This window comes from Rhipicephalus microplus, chromosome 1 (assembly GCF_043290135.1).
Source record: "Rhipicephalus microplus isolate Deutch F79 chromosome 1, USDA_Rmic, whole genome shotgun sequence".
NCBI lineage: Eukaryota > Metazoa > Arthropoda > Arachnida > Ixodida > Ixodidae > Rhipicephalus > Rhipicephalus microplus.
This window is the reverse complement of record NC_134700.1, coordinates 199065372-199088477: the sequence shown is the minus strand read 5'-3', so window position 1 is coordinate 199088477 and position 23106 is coordinate 199065372. Positions and strand designations below refer to the sequence as shown.

At 42.8% G+C, this 23106-nt stretch overlaps 1 protein-coding gene across 1 annotated transcript in view; it reads right to left on the bottom strand.

Annotated features, from left to right (window-relative positions):
* Positions 1-23106, bottom strand: part of cert (ceramide transfer protein) — a 42907-nt gene that overhangs the window by 10149 nt on the left and 9652 nt on the right. Inside the window, exons 4-11 of the mRNA XM_075889791.1 lie at positions 21382-21483; positions 17697-17878; positions 13426-13524; positions 11711-11800; positions 9986-10060; positions 7937-8162; positions 3502-3704; positions 2533-2659 (exon numbers count right to left, since the gene is read on the bottom strand). Of these exons, the coding sequence (XP_075745906.1) occupies positions 2533-2659; positions 3502-3704; positions 7937-8162; positions 9986-10060; positions 11711-11800; positions 13426-13524; positions 17697-17878; positions 21382-21483 (1104 nt within the window). The remainder of the gene's footprint in view (positions 1-2532; positions 2660-3501; positions 3705-7936; positions 8163-9985; positions 10061-11710; positions 11801-13425; positions 13525-17696; positions 17879-21381; positions 21484-23106) is intronic.

The window sequence follows — 23106 nt, the reverse complement described above, 5'->3', positions numbered from 1 at the left end:
CAGAAACAAGACAGTGACAAAAGCAGGACAGCCTCATTGCCATCGCTATCAAGCAATGGCAACCTCCAAGCTAAGTACCGTATTTACTCGCGTACTGAACGAACTTTCTTTTCTCGGAAAATTGGAGCACAGTTGGGGGGTGCGCTTATTTCGCGGGGTAAATTTTATGAAAGCTTTTTCTGGAAGAGCGAAAAATGCGGTAATGCAAAACAAAGTTAGGTCACTTTGCTTTGCGCAATTGACATACCCGTACACCGTTTGGAAACAGCTTCTTTGTTGCACTTTACTCATCTTCGGTGGTTGATGGAGCTATCTTCTGCAAGCTGTACCGGGGTTGCCCGCGCACACCATAAAACCATTTTGCGGCTATCTTTTCTTGCAATCGTTTAACCGCAACAGTGGTATCTGCTGTGATCTCGAGGGGGCGCCCAAAAGCATGCTCTATGACGCTACGACGTCGTTAACATTGTAGCAAGTAACCAACATTGCAGCAAGCTACCCCCAAAGCATCAAAACAAACCGTCGATAACAAGATTAACGACAAAATACGGGCACCGCCTCGCTTCTACATGAAAAGTTCCTGTACGCGCACAGAACAAGTGAAGCAAGAATCGAGGATGCTACCATGTTGTTGAAATCGTCACGATCTTTTCTGGGCAACAAGCAATTTTTTCTCGTTTTCCAGAAACCTGCCACGCGATAGCGACGAATGACCTTTCGCGACAGCGAATCCTGTCGTCGTCGCTGGAAAATCGCATGCACGAGGTTGGGCTTTTTCGTATTCGCATGAAACCACCGTTGGTTGGTGCGGGCAGTTGCGTGACCTTCGCTCACTGTGTGCTTATCAGCTGCGACGTTTCTACGCTCACACCAATCGTGAACCCCGCTGTGATGCACAGATTAAAAATAAAGGGAGGGGGGATGTGCCAGGCACAGATAGAAAGAAAAACAATACGGTACCCGAAGTGGGGGAGGGAGCGAGCCAAGGTGGCCGAGGAGGGTCGACAAAATAAAAAAAAAATTGAAGAAATCCAACGGGTGAGGAGGCGGCAGGTGTCGGTTAGTGGGACTACAGCGGATGAATGTAAAGGGTGCGTTTAATACGCGACGAAAAAAAAAAAAAGACACTTTTAATGACTGAAGTTGGGGGTGCGTTTATTATGCGAGTGCATTCATTACACAAGTAAATACGGTAAATATGGTGGCGGTTTATTGTGGTGCCAATAGCGTTTTAGACAACGTAGACGTATTTTGACGTTCTAAATACAGTTGCCGACTGTTTATTCGGACGCCGAAAATTCGAACATGCCTGTTTATTCGGACATCTTCATGGCACCGCCACACCCCTCATTGATCCTAATGTAAACTCACGACCGAAAATTCGGACGCCCCACTGTGCGCCATTCGGTTATTCGGACTTTGTTTGACCGATTGGATGCGTCGCCGTACGCCATTACACGCTGAGAGCGACGTTAACAATATGTTTGCTAGGTTTCCAGCACTGATATGCTGCACTAGCTATGGATGGATGTCTGGCCAGTGTCAAAATGCACGCAGAAATCGCCATTGCCGATCTCGAAGGCTATGTTTGGCGACGCTTTTTTTTTTTTTAGCCAGTCGAGCGGCCAAGCCTACGAGTCTGTTCGTTGTGGCATTTGTCAGCAGTGTCAGTCAGCTCCTTTTGCGACTAGGCCTGATTCGTCTTGTTGTCCGTGTTCTCGCTTTCTTGCGTGTTTCGTGGCGTGCTGAAATGGCTACAACGCCACCCATTGCTGCGCCATCGGGAGTGAAGAAACGTGGCCAACGTGGGAGCTACAAGACGCTCAGAATGACGAAGAAAGCGGATATAATTCGCCACGTAGAAGGCGGCCTACCTCAGTCTGGTGTCTGAATTTTCTATTTCCAAGCAAATAGTCTCGAAAGCGTGCGTGTGTGCAGACATGACAGTTTTTTCGGGCGATAGGGCCTATAAAAGTGCTTTTTTTTCGAGTGAATCCTGTTTTTTCGGACTTCCGATTATTCGGCCGTTTTGGCGGTTCCCGTTGAGTTCGAATAAACGGTCGGCGACTGTAGGTATCAAAATGTTCAAGATTGTGTTTACTGCACAGCATTAAATATCAGAGACTGGAATCGCATTGTAAAATTTTGTTGAAGCAGAACGGCAGGAGAAAAAGTGTTCATTGTGGCAAGAATATTTATGCATTGACTCCTATGAACTGCTGATGGAGAACCAAGAATTGTTCGTTGTAGCGGAAGTTTCGTTGAAGCGGCATTCGTTGTAGCGGGGTTAGACTGTAATTTCACAAAAATTACAGCATTGCAACAAGCTCTTTAAGAAATTCGTATTTATGATGGGACATATGGAAGACTACGTAGAGAATAAACATGCTGGTACGGTTTTTTTTTTTGTGGCATGTGGTGACTAGCCAAAATAAAGCAAATGATGAACTTTCACCTGGTCTAGATAAATTCTTTTGTACAGTTGTTGGGACTGATGTTTACGAAAGGCAGTATATGCGGATGCCCACTTACTGGTGGAGCAATAGGTGATTTTGCACGAGAGGTTGTCTCGAGTGATGTCGGTGTTTGGCTGTGGTGGGTCCACGAATGTCTGGCACATCAGGCACACAGTCAGCCGAACACGTACGCACTTGCCAAGCTGCAAACGAACAAAATGCACTTGTTAACCACCACAAATCTTGTCAGTGATTCGGATAGCTGAGCCTCTAATTATCATGATCAATGCACAGTTAGTGCAACAACTATTGCAAGACTGCAAGTTAGTTAACCAGTTGAGCAGAGCGATTGAGAACTGCAGCGACACTAAACAATAAGCACAGATTTTCATAGAGCCAGCAGGTGATACAAGTAACGATGAGTGTTTTAGAAGTCAGTACTGTCAAGTCAATGTGATGTTATGTGCAGGTACCATTGCCAAACACCAGTTAGCAGTTGCTGAGCAGTTGAGGTGGCATTCAAAGAAAGATGTGGCACATAATTACTGGTAGCTACATTGCTCAAATCATTTATTTCATTAACCTTGTCACAAATTGCCTTCCTACGAATGTTGAATACAAGAGATCGCTTATATACTCAAGCCTTACTACTGGCACCTTCGAGCTTACAGAACGGATTCACTGGCGCTTGTAAATTTCTTGCCTTCTCTTTCGACTGTCTCAAAGTGTATTTACGAGACATCTGAATTAGGTTGATTCGCATCAAGACACTGATTTGTTTGGTGCTACCTCTACACTACCGATGGCTTGGTATATGGCTTCGTGCATGTTAAACATAGCACATTTGCAGAACGCCTGCTATCACTTCGTAAACTCCATAAAACAGGGTAGACTAACAAATTAAGCTTCTTCGATTCAAGTTAAACTTTTACAATCAACATCTCATGGTAGATTGAACTGTTGAACATTTCAACAAAAGTTTTCTGTTTCTCTATCGTATGTGGATGAGCCCTCCCACTTTTTTTTTAAACCTTCTCGTACGTACAGGCACGTTAGGAGTGTCGCACGAGTTGTTGCAGACGATCCAGACGTCATGGGCATCGGGGTCCTCTTCGTTGGGTGCCCGTGCCATGTGCGACCAGAAGAGGGCATCTCGCTGGGTGGCTGGCCACACCCGCTTGTGGATCTGGTGTACTATGACAGTCATGGGCTCTAGCACCTCAAGCACTTCCATGCTCTCCAGGGTTGCTGCAGGTAAAGGGAACAATGTACAGTTAAACCTGGATATAACGAAATAAATTTCCAGAAAAATTCGTTATAAAGAGGATTTTGTAATATGCCGGTTTGGTACGGACATTTGAAAAATAAAGGAGCAAGTTAAACAAAAGGGGGACTGAAGGCAAAGCTAACCAAAACACTTATTTTACAGTAAAAAGCTGCGTTATAGTTGCGATACCAATTATATGGACACTCGTGGCGGGTTTTTACTATCGCCGCCACGTTCCGTAACAAGTCCAAATCAATAATAGATATGCCCCCGCGCATCCTAACTTTCACGGGCGGGTGAAAGTGCGTGAGCGTTGCTGAAGCAGAAATCAAATGAGTCGGCCCATCCCTATTGCCTGAAAAGTGCATAACATCTCCGGCGTGTTATTAGAAATGCCGTCGAGTGCTCAAACAGAAAGTAAACCAACCAGTCTTGAACGAGCATGAAACAACGCAGGGAGGGTAGGGGTGGGGGGGACTGTGTGAAAAGAGCACTTCTCTCTAGAGCTGCCATATGCTCACACCAGCATTTTTTTTTTTTTTTGTAGGAGTTCCGCGATATCGGATCCAAAAGAGTTGACTGCTAGCCTTACTTCTTATAACATTACAATTGTTTGCTATTGCGATAATTGCATTGCATTGAATGCGCTGCCGTGTTGCAAGAACTAATTGGCTAATTGCAAAAGCTACCAGCCTCCGAACTCGTGGCGCGGCGCAAAACGGAAGCGCGTGACAAATCTACCTCCTAAGATCTGTCTTTGCCGTGGCCTAGGAGAGTTTCCATCAGCGCCTAATCCGACATCCCCTCGATGGTGAGGACACGGTTGTTTGAAATCAAGAAAAGTTACAGTTTTGCCGCAAGGGCAGAGAAATGAATGCCATAACAACAACTTGGAATGTAACGCTTAGAATGGCAAGCAGATCAAAATGTGCAGCGCGCTGCTCACACACAAATGATGTATGAAAACAACATACACAGGACGACAGCAAACTAAAAACATTTACCACTCGACCCTTAACAAGTTGTTTAAACAAAAAACGAGGCACGAAATGTAATGAGTGCGAATTAACAAATGCCTCAGTTGTTACTGCGCTGTGTTTAAAAAGCTTACCCTTTTCACAAACGGCGCCTGTCCAGCGAGCAAAGTGATCTTTGTGTACACGGCAACTAAAGGCAAATGTTCCGGTCAAAGTCAAAGGCGCGCGATTCTCCCCACCGAAGTATAAGCGCCTATGCACACGCTTCTAACTCCCCACCATTCGCGGTGCAAAATACACGTGGGAGAAGAGCGCGTGTGGGCGCTCCCCGACGAGCTGGGTGCCTAGCGCGGGTGGCTTTTTTTTCTTGAGTTTTCATATATAGGTACATATACATGTATGATGAATGGCGGCGGCAGCAAAAATACAGTCAAGACTGTCCATATAGCTGCTATCGCAATAAAAAGAAAAAGAAAGCAAGCAAGGCTGAATGTCGTCGGGGGCCACACTATGAGCACGCAGTGAAACTATGCAGACACGCGCGGCGTCGAAAACGAAGAGCGAACGACACGGACACAGACACTGATACCGCGAAAAACTATTCGGTAAAGCGCCCTCCATATGCAGCACGGCCTCACATATGTGACACTACCTGAACACATGGCACTGCCAACGCACAAAAGTATTTTTTTTTTAATAGAGAAGGGGGGTGGGAGGTGCACTCCATGCAGGCTCGTGGGGTGTAGGCCCGCCTACCCGCTTCACGCTGACGCGGCCCGCATGGCTTGCCGCCGCCGCATCGCGCTTGGTCGGCAGCAGGGCAGCCACCGAAGATGCTTGCTCGCACCAAAATGACGAAATGCGGAGCAAAATTCCTAGGTTTTCCGTGGGGCAAATTCGTTATATCAAGGTTGTCTCCCGCTGTTGCTTTGTTACATAGAGGTCACAAATACATGAGCTTCTAGGGAGCCATGGCAGGAAATAGAAAAACTGTTATATCGAGGAATCCGTGATGTGGAGGTTCACTATAAGCAGGTTTAACTGTAAACAACTACAACAAGGTATTAAACTATAAAGTAGTATGGTCAACAGTTGTGCGAGAATGAGTATTTGTGATTGGTGGTCAGCCTCAGCTATGAATTAAATTAGTCTTTTTAAGGTCCCTTGAACCCTTTATTAGAAGGGAATGTACAGAAGGATAAAGTTGAGTTGACCGGCGTTGTCCCACGTTATCACACCAGCACAGAACAGAACCACTAGAGGTGCTAACATAAACGGGGAAATGCAAAGGTTAAGAAAGGAGAAAGCAGTGAAGAATTTTAAAGCTGTGAAAACTGAACCACTTAAGAAAATGAAATGCCAGGATAATGAATTTCCAATTATATGAATGTAAACTGCTTTAGTCTCTCTACCTGTAAGTGTTGGGGGCACATAAGTTTTATATTAAAAAAGTATTATTACATTCAGTCATATGAGGCAGGACCTGCGTCAAGCTGCATTGTACAAGTGAAGTCTTTAAAACGTACAACATTTCTACAGGTGTTTGGCAAAGACCTCCCTAATTCGACGTAAGCACGGGCCGTGCAAGCTGGCTTAGGCCTGTCTAATCTGCACTGCTGTTGCTATCGCAGGTTCAGTTCAGAAACAAAATTATGAACACAGTATCAGTGTCCTCCAGGGCTTTGTAATGGCTGTAAAAAAGAAATTATTCGGCAGCATTGTTCGATGGCATTTCTGTGCTCAGAATCAAGATCTATTTGCGCAAGCTCTTAGAATAAATGTCTAGATCATTTCTAAAGCTTTTCTTTTTTCCTTATTTTGGGCTCCTTCCAAGTCGGGACTGCGGCTCTCTGTTTAGTGCAGCGCTTGTTCGGATACGTACAGCATTGAGAAGCAAGCTTAGCACACCCTGTACCGTTAAACCTGGATGTAACCAACCTGAATGTAACAAACCTGATTGTAACGAATTCTTGGATTTAACGATTTTTTTTCAATCCCAAAGGTGTTGTGGTAATTGACCTATATGTAACACATTTCTGGCATTGATCATTTCTTATTTTGAGTTGTAACATTGCTAAAATATTGTATGTACAATGCATATGTTCTATAATACAAAAATTAATAAAACAACAGGGCACCTGCGGGTAAACGCATGTAAATGCAGCAGGCAAGTGCGTGTCGCGATGATGATACAAGCATCGCTAGAATAGGTTGCGTTGTGTAGCGGGGAACGGAGTTTCTTCTTTGTGAAGCCTTTGAGATGGTAATGCGGTGCACCATCTCAAAGACCACACTATGCAGCTTTTGCTTGCGAGTTGCATCGTCTGATGGGGTTAGTGTGCCGAACGGTTGAACGAAGCGATGAGACGGGTCGGGTGCGAGCCGGGAGCGTCAGGCATTCCAGGCATTTCCTAGTCTCTTGTTAGGCCTCTCAGCTGCCTTCGTTTTGAAAACGAGGTCCGTGCCGCGAAAACGCAAGGTTTTGTCTTTTGAAGAAAAGTTTGCGATTGTAAATGCGGTTTCCACAGGTGAGAAAAAGAAGGACATTGCTGCGCGATTTAATATCCCAGGCAGCTGCCTGTCGACGATATTGAGTGCGAAAGACAGAATCCGCAAGACAGTGGAGGCGAGCACGGGTGCAGAGAAGGAAAGACTGAAGAAGTCAACGTACGCCGAAGTGGACAAGGCTCTCTGCACCTCATTTCTGGACACACAGGCACGAGACGTACCCATAAGTGGCGCAATTATGCAGCAGAAAGCGAAGGATATTGCGTGTATTCTTGGCCATGACGATTTCAAGGCAAGCTGGCTGCAGGGGTTCAAGAGCTGGAAACGCGTCGTCGGTTGAGTGATTAGCGGCGAGTCCGCATCTGCTGACAGCGATACCTCTGCCTCGTTAGTGGCCGAGAAGTTGCCTGGCATATTGGACCGCTATGAGGCGGCGGCGGACTTGTACAACGCCGATGAAACGGCGTTGTTCTATCAGGTGTTGCCACATTGCACGCTGGAGTTCAAAGGGCACGATTGTCGAGGCGGCAAGCAGAGCAAACTACAGGTCGCAGCCTTTCTTTGTGCAAGCTCGCAAACTTTTCCAATTTCGTTACATCCAGGTTTAACTGCAGTGAACTCTTTGGTGGTTATTTATAGACAGACACTGCACCTCCTAAAAGGAAAGACACACTTAAAGCCAGATACGAAAGCACCAAAGATAAACTGCCAAAATGAAGTGAACTCACTCTCCCAGTCAAAGCGCACTTCCGGGCTGTAGAAGTAGTGGCAGACCTCGCGGCCTGTGACACCGCGGACAATATGCACAGCCTTGAGGGGGTCGCACACGATACCACCCTCTTCCACTTCTCTCCGGTACATCTTCATTTCCCCGTCTTCGGCGAACAGTTGCCAACCGCCTTCACCAACACCCATCTTGGCGTAGCGCAGCTGTTCCATTGTAATCTCCTCCACCTGCACAAGAATTTACAGAGTTACATTCGACACATAGCTGACAGAGTCATACTGATATTGTGACACAGCCATACTGTGCCCTCTCTTTTCGTTTTCCGTAGGTGACTGCTAATACTACACATGCAACAATAAGTTTACAAAGCATAATGCCCTAGAGAAACCCTAATTCGGTGAGCAGTGGCTGTTGTCCAGATGCACCAGTTTATAAGCGAACTTACGGAGCACGTTTTTGTAGTTCACCAAAAATCCTTACATTGAAAGCCAGTGATTTGGCAAAGACAAAATCATAATCTGTAGTCTATTCAACAGAATGTAGGCCTACAGAGGGATCTTGTTGGTTGGCATAAACAAATATAAATTGCCTTAGGTATAAAACTCTGATTTTTTATTATTTAGCCAATCCGACAAAGTTCATAATTGTTTAAAATGACGTTCAGTTCAGTGGCATCACATTCAACCACCTAAATAAACGTGACACTACACGTGTTTGCCGGACAAACCACAAATCCCATCTTTCATAACTGTTTGAGTCTTAGGCACCAACACTACAAGATGAGGAAAGCCGGAGCCGAGTGTTTCCGAAAGTTCGACCACCTGGGGTTCTCTACCATGCATATGAATCTAAATACACGCATCTACATCTTTTGAAGTTACTCTACGCGCATCTGGTGAATTGCTCTTCCACTGAGCTAGCAATTCGTGCAAGTGACACAGGACATACAACGACCCCTCTGTTCCTTTAAAAAGCCTTTTTGAATGGCAATGGTGGGACACAACAATGACCGGGTTCAGCCAGGCAATCAAGACTTGCAGCATCATTGCACGAGCAACTCTTACTACACTACAGTCATGTCTAGAAGTCTATCAAACCAGACTCAACTAGAAATGTACGAGGATTTGAAGCCCTCAGCACTTCATGAATTGCAGCAGATCCTTCCGGAAAAACGAATGGTTGGAAACACGCAAGTGAAAGGCCTTCCTCGTGTTTAAAATAAGCATCTGTTATCCTGACTGTCTAGTTGTAAATGATTATACATATAAAATGCTACACACATGCTTGCTCTTAATTTCAGATAGATTCCGTGCAGCTTCTATTTTTTTTGCTTCATTCAGAAATGAACTAATCAATATTAAAACAGCATTGCTTGATTATGTGTTTCAGAATAAAAGACACCTCTCATGTCAACAGTCCTTGCAAATGGGGATGCTAATGGGCTACGTAATATGGTTGACTGGCACTCATTTCCATGTCTGGATAAAAGGCATGGCAACTACATATCAAGCTCTAATTGAACAGAATGACATTGCATCAAACAAAGACAAGGAAAAAAAATGTTGCAGAGTTAACCAGAGAGACGCGCTATACACAGAGAAGTCAGCAGTGCGGTGCAGCTTACCAATGCTGGCGTTGTGTACCTAATGGTCCTCCTAAGCTTCTTCGTCATGATAACTGCTACAGCAACAATGAACTAATCATTACAACTGATCTTTGCAGCAATCCTCTGTAGAGTGCGCGCACAGCCAAAAAAGGCTCTCGATTAATGAAAAGAGGGTTTCGAAAAAAAAAAAAAAGAACCCGTCACTCTGTTTACACTGTGATGAACTAGGCCAACGCTTGCAGACAACAGAAATAAGGTCAAGTACAAGCGCTCCGCAAATTGAGGCAAGAAACAAGCAGCAAAAAAAGAAAAAAAAAGCGCGATTCAATTCATTCGAAGTGAATGACAGCACTCCGAACAATTCAAACAAAAACAAAGACTCGTCTTCTCGACAGGAAAGGCCGTAAACCAGAATAAAAAGAAAAACTACACAAGTTCACCAACCTCATTCCAGAGTGGATGCTGAGATGCTGCAGAGGCCGGTCGCAGCATTTCTCGTACCCTGTTCTTTATTTGACGCTTCAAGAAAAAAAAAAAAAACATTATTTGAGCAACTATCCAAGCCACGGGGAAGAACAAGGTCTTCATAATGTAGCAAAAAAGAAAGAAGTAAGCTCGTGTACAATGACTACATATAAAAGAACAGGCACAGATGCAATAGAAAAGGAAAGGTCACTGCAATCACTGTGCAGAACACACAACAAGACTAGTACAACACGAAAATGCTATGAAATGAGCATTCTTTCATGCCAGAGATAAATGGGTCCTGTCTGACGAATGAAGCTTCAAGGGAGACAGCTGTGACTCCGACAAGCTTTTTATTGCTCGACAATGAAATTAAGTTGGTGAGCCTGCTACGACAGACTTCAACAAGGCAGATCAGTACAGCAAACGAAACATATAAAACTAGAAACAACGATAGAAGACACAATAGTGTTTTGCAGTGAAATGTCAAACGTTCATCAGATGTCCTGCAAGGGTGAAATGGTAGTAAGAGGTGGTTTAGATTTACATGCCAGACATAATGTTAACAGTGTCTATCTCATGTGATAGTAGAAGTTCCTCATTTAATTTACAACATTAGGTTGAAGCAAGAAAGCATGTGTGGCCTATCACTTGAGTATTATCACTACAGACAGCTTGATGGGCTATGAAATGTTATGCATAAAGCAAGCTGTTTGATGAAAATGGGCCCTTACAAGCGTGGTAAGCACTCTCAATTTTCACATGATGCTCATGTGAATGTCTTGGTGAAATATTGCTCTCACTGCAGTATGCAACAAGCATTTATACTCTGGCAGTGACTTAGACAGTCAAACAATTATATACTGTCTCCGAATCATCATTGTACAGCTCAACATACATATCCACAAACTTACCTCAGTATTAGGTCTTTTTTTTATCGCTATCTCAACCAACCTAAACCAATCTTGTTATCCTTTGCAATACTTTTTTGTGTCCAAACGTTTCAAAAGCATGAAAAACTATAAGAAAAACTTGCAAGTGTAAGGTTTCATTGCGAATTTGGGCCTAAGTGCCATCATATTCCTTCAGGAGACTGGGCTATTAATCCAATTCACTTAGAGCCTGCAACAATTGCGAACGATCCCAAATAATAAGAGTCATTTTCAGAAAGCAAAGCAAAAGTGGAAAAAAAAGTGATTTTCAGACAAGAAGAAAAGAACCTTCAAGATCAGTTTCATGCCCTCATACATAACTGGTTTAAAATGTTCGAAAAAAGAAAACCGATTTCCGTGACATTCAATCCCAGAATAAGTATTCTTACAGGAGGGGGGGAGAGGGTATAATTAAAACTAAATACAGCAGATTCTCACTAAACGGAACCCGAAGGAACTCAGAAGATGTGTTCTTTTTAACAGGAGTTCTGCTTACTTAGTGCCGAACAGGGGTGCAGAATTCAGGTACGAGAGCAACTGCACTGGAGACAGTTGTTTCATTTAAGCAGCAGTTCCGTTTAACGTATTTCCATTAACTGAGAGTTTACGGTAATAGAATTTACAATGTCAAGCAAGGAACAGTGGTCAAAACCATTGACCTTAATGATAGTGATTGACATAATCACCACCACGATTTTCGATCAAAGGAGAAGCACAGCAATTATAGCACGCGTAAGCGATTCGCAGGGGATAGTCTACAAGGTCATCTTACCCGTTCCTCCTCCTGCTGCTCACTTCTGTCCAGTGCAGCATCTATGGCGTCAAAGAACTCGTCTTCATTAATCATGCTGTGTGGCCCCTCCTGCACAAACCAAAGAAAAAGACAAGTTGGTGAAAGTAACAATAAAATATCTGAACCTGTTTCTAATACCTTGCTAAAAAAATTTCTAATCTCAATGCACGTGTTTCAATTCAATGCCTCATACGTAAGAGCTACAACTCAACAAGCCATTGTTTCTGCAGATAGCCAGCACATCAAGTAACTCTTTCGCAAGATCTTTGCTTGAGACTCTTTCAGTGGTAATAAGAAACGACCCAGATAAGAAACAATGCAAAAGAAAGACAGTACGCATATATACGTATATATATATATCATCAGCCCCGATGATACGATTCCTATTCTAGAGGCAGCCGAAGCAGGTACTAAGCAAGCCGCCTAGGCTCTCGCCTAGTGAATGGAGCAGCGGAAGCTCTCGCGGTGTTGGGTTGCACACACTGGGAATCCCACCATGTGCGGTAAGGGAATGTGTGTGGTCTCGAGTATCAGGCCTTTGTTCCTTGCTGTCGCTGCCTTATCCGCACGCCCCCTCCACTTGCTTTGAACAGATGCGCTCTCCAGGCACGAAATTATTTTGCTTGTTAACATTTTCGCTGGCCACTTCTCTTGCGCCTTCAATGTCATCAGAAGGAGTTACCAGAACTACGAAAAAAAAAAACAAAAGAATTTTAGAGTTCCCTGAAATTTAGGGCACATGAAATGTCTTCTCCAGCTGTCAGCTTCAAAATATACGTTGCATATAAAAAAAGCAGATTGTTCAAAATGTACCGATTTTGGAATATGGCTACGGCTCTGACCAAAGTTTAAATTTTCTTTTGCTGCATGCAACAATACAGGTTATTGTTGGTATGCGTTAAATTTAAGCCCTTCAAGCAATATGAACACTTGAACTGCGTTTAGGACACCTCACAGGCTACACAATATTGTCTCATATTAAAGTGTTTCATGAGGTTAAAGTGCCCAACGGCAAGGCTTCTTGTTAACCATAACAAAAGTGTGATTCTAGTAAAGAGATCAGGAGAATCCCTGTAAACCTCTCAGCATTAAGAGTTTTATAAGCCCGACAGTAAATGTCCAAATATGCTAAAACTTATTTATCTGTACAGGGAAACCTCATTATGTTTATTGGGGACCACGAAGAAACAATGCATGATACAGGCCTAATGAAAAAGTAACATCCTCCGTTTTTTTTTTTTTTTTATAAGGGCAACATACATTTTTACTGCACAGAACTGTACAAAAAGGACAGAATGCACACTACAATGGTCACTTGAAGTAATTGGTCAATGACAGTAGCAGAAGCAAGTACATGCCAAAGGGTAGGGGGCACATAAGAATGAACCAGCACATAAATGGTTTTTTGTAGATGAAATAACTCCACATGCATGGGTCCAAGAACCAAGAACAAGCATTGTATGTCAAGCCGTGTTCAATACAGCTGCCGCTATCATGACACTCGCGATTTATGTCTCTCTTGCGCCGAATGTATGACAATGCTTCCTTTCATAGCACATGCAGTCCTTTCTAGGTTTCCTTAAAGCCAGGTACATCAAAGCAGGCATGGATTGAAAACAATGACTGCATATGAGGCTTGGTGACTTAGTTGTATTGATGTGAATCAATAAACGAATGGGTGAAATGCATCTCACCTCATAGTCAGGTCCTCCAAGCACAGCTGGAGGCTGTGACCTCGCTTCGGACATGGCTTGCTTGTAGGCTTCCTCCATCTTTTTGCGCTTGTCCACCTCCTGCGTTTCCAGCCCGGCGCAATGTTCCTTAGGTGACACAAAAACTACATCCGAAGTCTTGGCACATTACTTTGAACAGGAGAAATTAGATCCCGCTGTGAACTCAAATGGGTCGACTAGTATCTCTTGCACTAAATTGTTTTGGATATCCTTCCACAGTTACTAACACGTAGTTACAGCTTCCGCCATTCATGAAAGTTTCAAGGTATCGTCTAAGCATACTGTGGGAATGTGGCATGCCAGCGAATTCAACATCTTACTAAAAGCACTTGCACAATGCGCATCCTGGTTAACTGTTAGGCTTATTTGAAAGAGTAAAAAATGAGACACAAACATGGTATTGTAATATCTGAGCCAAGAATTAAAGAACAGAATCAGTGAAGAGAACGAATGTCACTTAGACTTTACGAATCTAAAATTCATAAGCCTAACTCGGACAAGCACTATCAATTATCATGGACAATGGCAGCACAGCTCTGTGGTGTCGACACACGTACAGGAACGGCGAGGTTGGTAGGTCTTTTGTAGCTGCTCACTCTACTGACCCATTGCAACACCGAATTTCAACATAAGTAGCTGCAGATAAGCAGTTGTACATGCTAGATGTCAGTGACTATTCTTTATCTGCAAACTACCTACTGCATACGAACTGATTTTACAGAGCAGAAAGTATCCCCGAGGAAAATGTCAAAGCTCCTTCGAAAAAACAACACTAGAAGCTTGTCAACGAAAAAATCTTGCTCTGAAAAATTTAGTAGACAAGAACTTGGAGGTCTTCCTTTTTGCACTTACCTAAGCAAATAATAATTTTGCAAAGATTCCATCACAATGTTCTTTTCTTCAATTTCTAAAGCATGTGTCCCTTACAAGCAGTGGTAGCAGCCCCGCGTACGTCCCTAAATACCTAATCAGTACTAATAGGCGTACATTGCCGTCTCAGCTGTAGCTTATCGGGCTGCACTAGATAACAAAAAGCAAAAACAAGGAAAAAAAGAAAAGAGAGCGTGCCAAGATCTCTGCTGAAACAGATAAATGGGGGAAAAAAAAAACAGCACAGAATATACGCCTGGCTGTCAGACCAAACAGAAAGATACAACTCTACACACGTGATGTGCATGCACGAGTGGCAAAAACTAATAAATCACACCAAGAAAAGAGCGAGAGAAAAGAAGAGAAGCTGTAGGGCATGAGCGAACCTCTTCTGCATCTTGCGGGTAGCAGCCAATCTGGCAAACACACAAGCAGGAACAGAATTTCGTCAACTTGGTGGAGAAGCGAGCGCGACAGCACTGCGGTGCCATCTGCCACCAACCGGCAAAGATCAGATTGCTTGCCCGACCAGACAAGGTTGCATATCAGGCCCAGAGGGGCAGGGCACACTCTTACCCCACTCCCTTCCCTTTTTGCAAGCCGTGAAACAAGAGAGGCCAACTATGATAACAGGCCTCCCCTCCCCCAGGACATGTTGACAGTTGAGAACAGAGGAGGAAAAAAACGAAGAAGCTCAAGCTGTAGCAAACAGGCAGCCAATTGCAAAAGTAAGAGCTTTTACCATGGTGGCATAACAGGGACAATGCAAGGTGCTTCAGCTGACTTGCAGGCCATAAAACAACAACAACAAAAAAAACTCGAAAATAGCTCTAGGCATGATGAATAGACACAGTTTTCTTTAGAGCATTATGCAGCAAGCCATGATATCTTTCCTAGTTAATTAAACTGTGTAATTAATAAAGGTTACTTAACTTTTATTTATTACATTCACTACTAATGTTTCAATTAGTGATTTTCACAGCACATGTTCTAGCACTTGTACAGAAACATTGGAATAATTCATTTATGCTAAGATAACGGCCAGTCCGTCAAGCTGGGTGATTACCAAAGATTGCTTGAATGCTGATGCAGTCATGCCATGATGAATACCAGACACTTTGTACTGGTTCGGATGTGAATTCGGCACCTGATTCAGACTCATACAGGTTCCAAAAGTTAAAATTCAAGTGTTTCCAAGGGCTTTCAAGTCCTTCGGAAAGGTTTTTCAAGGACGCAGGGAAGTACCCCGAGTTAAAAATTAACGCTAGAACAATATTTTCAAGCACTATTGTTAGTTTTATCAAGATAGAACACAAAAATTAGATAAGAAATGTCCAGTCCTGAGTATATTATACTATACTGCTGACGTCCAAACGTTTACAGGATCAATGCTGCTCCTGGGACACCTCTTGAATTACCTAGGTAATGTAGATAATATTCTCCAGTACTCCTGCTGTTTTACCTTTTGCAGTCTTCAACAGACTCTTCAACATCGCTACAATAGGGATGCTGTACTGAGTACTATTGATCTGCTGATGCATTTGAAATGACAACTGACGTTTCAAAATTTAGATTTTTTTCATGCTGACTATTTGATTTCCTCTTTTTTGAAAGCCTAGAGTCATCAAGCCTCTCCTATATTTGAACTCTGATGCAGACATAGATGCAAAGTGAGCTCTTGTCAATATGATCCATCACTTATCCAACAATTCACTATGTAAGGCCAACATAACTAAGCATCAGCAGCTCGATCAGCAGCATTAATTAGGAATCAGTCTCCCTCACACCATTTTTTAAAACACAGGCTACATGGGCATAAAATCATTGAGCTGCATATTTACAAAGGCAAACATCGAATGAACATCAGCAGCTTTACTTCCCACACTGATCGCATGACAGGAAGACAAGTATGAAGAAGAAAAAAAGTGCTGGAGGCAGAGTCTAGCCCGAGTATGTTCAGAAAATGAAAGTAGGCGAAGGCAGAGAGAGAGGCACGGAAACAAAACAAATAGGCAAGATATGAAGAACACCAATACATGTGCTTTGCTCACAATCAGGTTCTGAGGACATGTGCGCTCACAACATAGTATTGTTCCTAAAAAGGAAAATTTGCCAAATGAACTCTGACATACGATACAACAAAATTTTCCACAATCAATATTGGGCAACATTTATCAAGGAATTCGAGGATTTTCAAGGAAAGAAAGCAATTCTAGGATTTTCAACGGTTTCAAGGACCTGTACACACCCTGCTTATCATACACAACACATATCACAATTTCAAGTGATAAGGTGAGTGCTGCCCAGCTTCCCCACACCTACACATCATTTACGAGTTCATTTAAGCAACAGAACGCTGCTTGCCTGAGCAACATAGTGCCATTTACAAAAACTTTTGAAGCATAAAATTCCAAAAAGAAAAATTTAACTTCCTAGCAGCTTCATCAGACAGACTGAAATGTAGGTGTAATGGCCTACCAGGGTTCATAGGACCTGAGTGACACGAAATTCAAGGCTTTTAAGAACTTTCATGGACCTAACAAATACTTTTCAAGGACCTAAAATAACACTTGAAGCCACAGAAAATGACAATACCACTTATTACAGCCTAAAAATGTGTACTCTATTTTATTTGTACGGTTGGCATTATGAATGCATTGAAGTTACCATGGACTGTAGTCGCATTTGTGTTCTCAATGTGTTTCGCACTGTTCATGTGACTTAAAAGGGCCGACTACACCCTTGATGACATGTCGAATCTCTTCCCTCATGAGAGAAGACTTTGCCTAATACGAGTTTGACGTATCCTGTACAATCCACTCCCTATAAAGAGCAATGTAGCCATCTTGGCCAAGCCAAGACGGCTGGAATTTGAGCTTGGCCAGCATAGTTCCCCCATACGCGACGCGACTGCGAATATCCTTACACACTTGCACAGTCTCTACAAAAAAAGCCAGGCTTAGCTTCGTCGTCGCTGCTGTAACCACACAAGCGCTACCACAACTACAATGTATTACAACACTGCAATACGGCTAAAAAACAGATTGGATTGGATTGTTTGTTGGCTTGAGAGCCCACCGTGGCCAGGAACGCAAAGAAATCCACTAAAGTATGGCTGAACAAATTTCAATTGACGAAATTCAAGGACTTCTAAGGACATCAAACAAATTTAAGGGTTTTCAAGGCCTTGAAAATGCCATTTCAAAATTCAAGGGTTTTCAAGGGTTTCAAGGACTGCTATGAACCCTGCCTACGGAGACTTACCTAAAGTGTCTTTCAATTAAAAGCCCTTTTTTGCTAAAGCTTTTACAACTAAGAGCACGAAGCACATCAGCATGTGCGGTAGATGAAAAAGCACTCACACGTTCGAGCTTTCGTTTCCAGGCTTCTTCTCGTTGTGCCATCAGGTCGATGCAGTGTGACAGAGTTGCTAGGATGCCCGCAGTGGTGGCCTTGAACGTAATGGCTTCACCCCGAAAGTCGACAGGTGGAAGCATTCCCGGGACTGCGGGTGACCGTCGCTCGCGACACCGGTCACCACCCTCTGCATGTCGACATCATCGGTCACTTCACTGATGCACCGGTGACGTTGGGAGGAATTTGGCACAGCCAGGCATAAAATTTGGCAAGGTTTCCTGTTTCAAACGCTTAGGCAATAATGAAATGACTACTGAACCTCTGATTGAGCTTTGTTTTTTATAATTTTATAGACAAATTAACGAGGTGCATCACAGCTTCATCTTGACCAGAACAACAAATGTTGGAATACTGTCAAAATTCAGTTTCGACTTGAATAAACTGCCACAGTGTTAAATTGTAGTCTTTGTAACGCACTCAATTGATGCCGAGTAGGAATGACCTCCTTTATGAACCTTGTGCCACAATTACTTTTAGTGAAAACATCACAACTACAAAGGGTCACCATAGGCAAACAGGTCATGCAAGATGCTTGAACGTTCTCAGCTTTTATGAAAGAAAATTAACATTTTTGCTTTGGTACGAAAAGTGTATGAAAAAAAATTTGCACAAAAATTCAGGAACAGCATGCTCTAATATCATGGCCTAGAGTAAAAAATGCAGCCACTGTAAAAGCTGAAAGAAATTTGTGTTTAGCAGCGTGAATGCAGTGCTCTTAAATTTTGCCATTGGCTACCTGAAAAGAGAGTTCCACGCCTTTGTTCTATGGCTTTTACTTCAGCTATAAAAGTGACAATAAAAACTTCGAACACGAACCCCATCTCTTCTCAAGCTTTTTCACATCTGTTCCCAACCGTGTTCAGCATTACTGTATGACCAAAGCACCCAGAAAGCCAAGATGGACAAAAATGTAGTTATAATGTCGGATTCAATTCAAAGTGTGTTTGAAATTGTATCCTGAAGTGGCCCAGGCATAAAATGACTGCCATGAATACATTTGACAATATGATTAGGCTAGAGTTTGTCCGGGACTATTGTTGTAATAATACTAAAAGCATAAATAAGTGATACTTCTGCTTTAAATCTAAAACAGTTTAATTCACGCATGGGTGGAACTCAAATAAATGGCTTATTTACAACGCAATCTCCCATTTCCTACCTGAAAGCTTCTCTGCATTTCGTCTTCACTACATGACAAACTAACGGATTTACTCTAAGTGTGCTGCATCAGCCTCCCTACACATTCTTTACATGCTACAGCCTGTTACAACTGAACGACGCTACAAACTACTTAAAAAAGCAACATGTCACACACATTTTTTGATAAGGCTTGCATATATCCACTGAGGGAAAAAAAAAATGAAATGCTCCCTTTTGTACAGACCAAAAGATAACATATCACCAAGTTATTTTCATGCAAAACACAAGTTATCAAGAGAGAGCAACGACAAGGCCGTGCCAACAAAGCACTAGCATTCGGACTTTGATTCACCAGCATGATAAGATACAATACCCTTGCGAAGAAAATAAGGGAACAACACTAGACTGGCCTGCACTGGTGACCCTTAGCTGTCCATGTTTCATAGAGAGAACTGTGCGCAAACGCAGAACAGTTCCCAATAAGTTATGAACCATCAGAAATCCCATAACGTTTGGTATAATATTTACTGATATAAGGCAAAAAAAAAAAATAGAAGGCTGACCTGTAAGACGACACAACCATCTAAACTAGTGAAACCAGTTACAGGAAAGCATAGGGGGCACTATTTTTGGTGCTCAACTGTAGTGTGATAACAATGGTATAAAACAAAGGAAATAAAAGTGGTCAAACTATCACTATTAGAGTTAGTGAGATCTGCACCCGCAACCTTCGTATTACACATCCAATGCTCAACCAATTAAGCTTCGATGAAGAGCACTCCCTTGTCCACTTTGTTGAATATTTAATCCACGGAAATGCTAGCCAGTGTGTGCCACTGGTAGCCAAGGCGGCGAGTTTGGAACACTATTTGCCCGAGGGCACCCCATGGCTTTGCATGAGGGGTACCTGACCAAAAACTGCTGTATGCCAGCTAAGGCATATATGTGATGAAATAAAGTTTTTGACTATGAAGGTGATGAAACCGAAATTTTATGGAAGACTACAGTAACTTATAAAAGAGCATAATAGGAAAAATGGGGCATTTCAGCTCAAAAGACAATGTACAGCAACCAGACAATAGGCACCGTAGCGTGCAAGAACAGAACTGGGCCTCAGAAAAGCAATAAGTTAAAAAAAAAGGTGCCTTGCATAATGGATAGCGGCAGTCACACTAACTTGCAATGTGAGAGAGCTCTTAATGTATGCTTTAATTGTAGTCAAAAGCTTCTGCCAAAAAAATGCACGCTAGCAAACTTTATGTGAATGCGAGTTTCCAGAACTTGCAGGAAAACTAAGTTTAGCAGCGAACAGAGCTTATGAATGATGATGACATGAACATAAGGAAAGGTTGGTGCTGCCACCATGAAAAAATAATGCCAGGTGCTTTCAAGTAACATGTGCCGCTAATTACTAAAAACATTTTTTTTTTCATTTAATGTTTCTATCATACTAGGCATGAATCTCTCCAACAAAACTACTGTAGAATTTCGTGCAGGCTGAATGTTTGGGCACAAACTCAATCTTCAAATTTCTCTTTATGCCTGTATAGAAATGAGAGGTCAGCAAGCCCATGAGTCAACTCACTCAGACTTAAGATCGAGCCTGGATTCTGAACGAGTTCGAGTGAGTAATTTTATGGCGAGTCCGGACCAGGAAAATTTTGGCCAGTTTGAGTACGAGTGAGTACGAAGCATAAGATATATTTTTTCAGTGTGCCCGAGTGAGCTCGACATTTTTCACCGACGTACAATAGACATTCAAGAAATCTAATCTTCAGACCATGGGAAACATCACGCCATGAAGATTTTCAAAATTTTATGCAGGCTCCCTTCAGTGTTCGAAAAGCACTGAGACTTTGCAAGTTCTGTGCATACTATTGTGTAGTATTATACCTGGATAAAAATGGATTTATGAAAAGCAAATGACACAGGAACATGTACTACTGACACTAGCATAGCATGACTCAAACAAGACAATGGGTCTCCTATGTTTAGTGGCAACATGCTTTGCCAGATGTTTCCAAGGCAATGCTGCTGTAATCGATGTCAAAATTTAATATGCTAGCAGCAGGATTACTCTTAATGGTAGCATACTTTTCCTTTGCACTAGACCCATAATTATGCGTTAGCTGAGGCACAGATTCTATTAAGCTAACAGCTGATGTTTTCAACACGTAGCCATATTTTCATACCTCAAAATGAATAAGGCGAATAGGAATAAAATGGGCCATAAAGAGCAGTTATAGCAGAATGTTGCCACAACCTGCAGATTACCAGATTAGCAACTCGCCATGTATGGAATCGCCATGCATAGAACGGAAGCAGATAAACAGCACTGAAATACAGCAGCTGCTGCCTGGCAACCTTCCTCAACAGTGCATTGGTCCCAGGCCTAGAAAATTGTGCAGAGGCTTAGTGGCTTTATCTTAACTTGCATCTTAAGACAAGCTAAAGAACACCTTGCTTCATGTAAACACCACAGAAGCTCACCTTTACATCGAGGCGCCAAGATCTCCTGTGTTTTTGACGCTGCGTCTTCGCCTAGTCCATCTTTCATCGTCGGGCTGCCAGCATGGCCATTCTGTTCTTCGGCTGCTCCAAAAAGATTTTGGCACACTTCACTTTCTGGAAGCAGTTGCTCTCCTCGCATCAACAAAATGCAGATTTCTTCAGAAAGCAATGGCGGAGAAATATTGTTCTAACTTGCGTAATGAACCCACTTTTTTTTTCCCCAAAAAGTTGATGCCAATTTGGGGAGAGTGTTCATTACACAGGAAAAAAAAGTCACGGGAGTTATACAAGCGAAAACTTCGCATGACGGTTTTGCTTGTCTTGAACCGCGAAATGCGCGGCGAATCCTTTTCTCAGCCCGAAGCTTTTCATGTTTTCTCTCGTAACAAATGTGCACGGATCGATGCCAAAGCGTCGTCCAGCCGGTCATCTCCTGTGCTCGAGCCCATGATCGACCAACGTGAAGTTTAAAACCAGCCGTGTTGATTGCTTACCAGCCGAACGCGCCCTGTGCAGCAGGTGTCCAACTAAGTTAACTATGACAAACTCTAGAGCAAAAACGCAGCGTTGGATAACTGTGCACAAACGTCGCGGTTGCGCAACTTGTCACCTGCGCGGCTGTGCTTTACATGGCAGAGGGTGGGCACGTGGCGTGTATCTATGCTGCGCGCTCGCGGTCTCGGAGGCCATGTGCTTTGTGTTTTTGCTTTGTTTTCTTGCCGCTGCACTTGCATGGCGCTATAAGCAAAGAGCTTTTCCCTGCATTCTATAGATGACGCTGTGCCTTCAAAGGCGCGACTTTTAAATCTTGATTGACGTTTTCCGAGCTTGCTCTGCTCGCAACTGTTTAGTATGGTTGTTAAACTCTGCTGTAACTTTTATTGCATCATTATTTTGCGATATAGTGACTTGATTTCACATTGATTTGATTGTCAATGGCACTGGCTATCATACCGAAATAGAATAAATAGATGCATTAGTTTTTTTTCTTTTTTCAGGGACCAAGGTGGGGGGTGGGTTTATTTAGCGAGTGGGTTCATTACACGAGTAAATACGATACTAAAAGAGTTTTAAACTTAAGATACAGAATCCTCACACTTAACTTTACTCAAAGGCAAAAAACGTCATTACGAGCTTATGCCACCTCAACAGCGAACACACTCCGAGGCATATCTTCACAGGTATACAGAGCATCTGACAAATTTAACAAAATACTTGTCACCATGAGTGAAAATGAATTACCCCCGATCACCACCCAGTATGGGACGTTAGAAAATTTCTAGAACAAGAAAGAAGTTTATTCAGGAGCAGAAGGAACCGTGTTTCAAAGCAGGTTTCGAGCTGAAACAAAATTGTTTTAGAGCAGTGCAACAGCAAGTGTACTTTAAGTCATTAGTGTATATCCTTATCAAAGTATAAACATGAAAGGCTGCTCCAATATCAACAAGGAGACCAGACCAGCATTCAGTGAGCATCCATCAATGAGGTAGTTAACACAAAATATTGTCCTTTTTGCTTCAACATAACATACAGGATGTGCATTGCTGTGAAGCATTAGTGAAAAGCTGAGCAAGACATTGGTTTGTGGAAACACCGGATCTGAGACACTGAACCAAGCGAATGCCCATAATAGAGGGGTTTATTGCAAGTGCGTTCAAGAACAGTTGTAGCACCCTAAAGGGTGCAGCCCTGTTTTTGGAATGG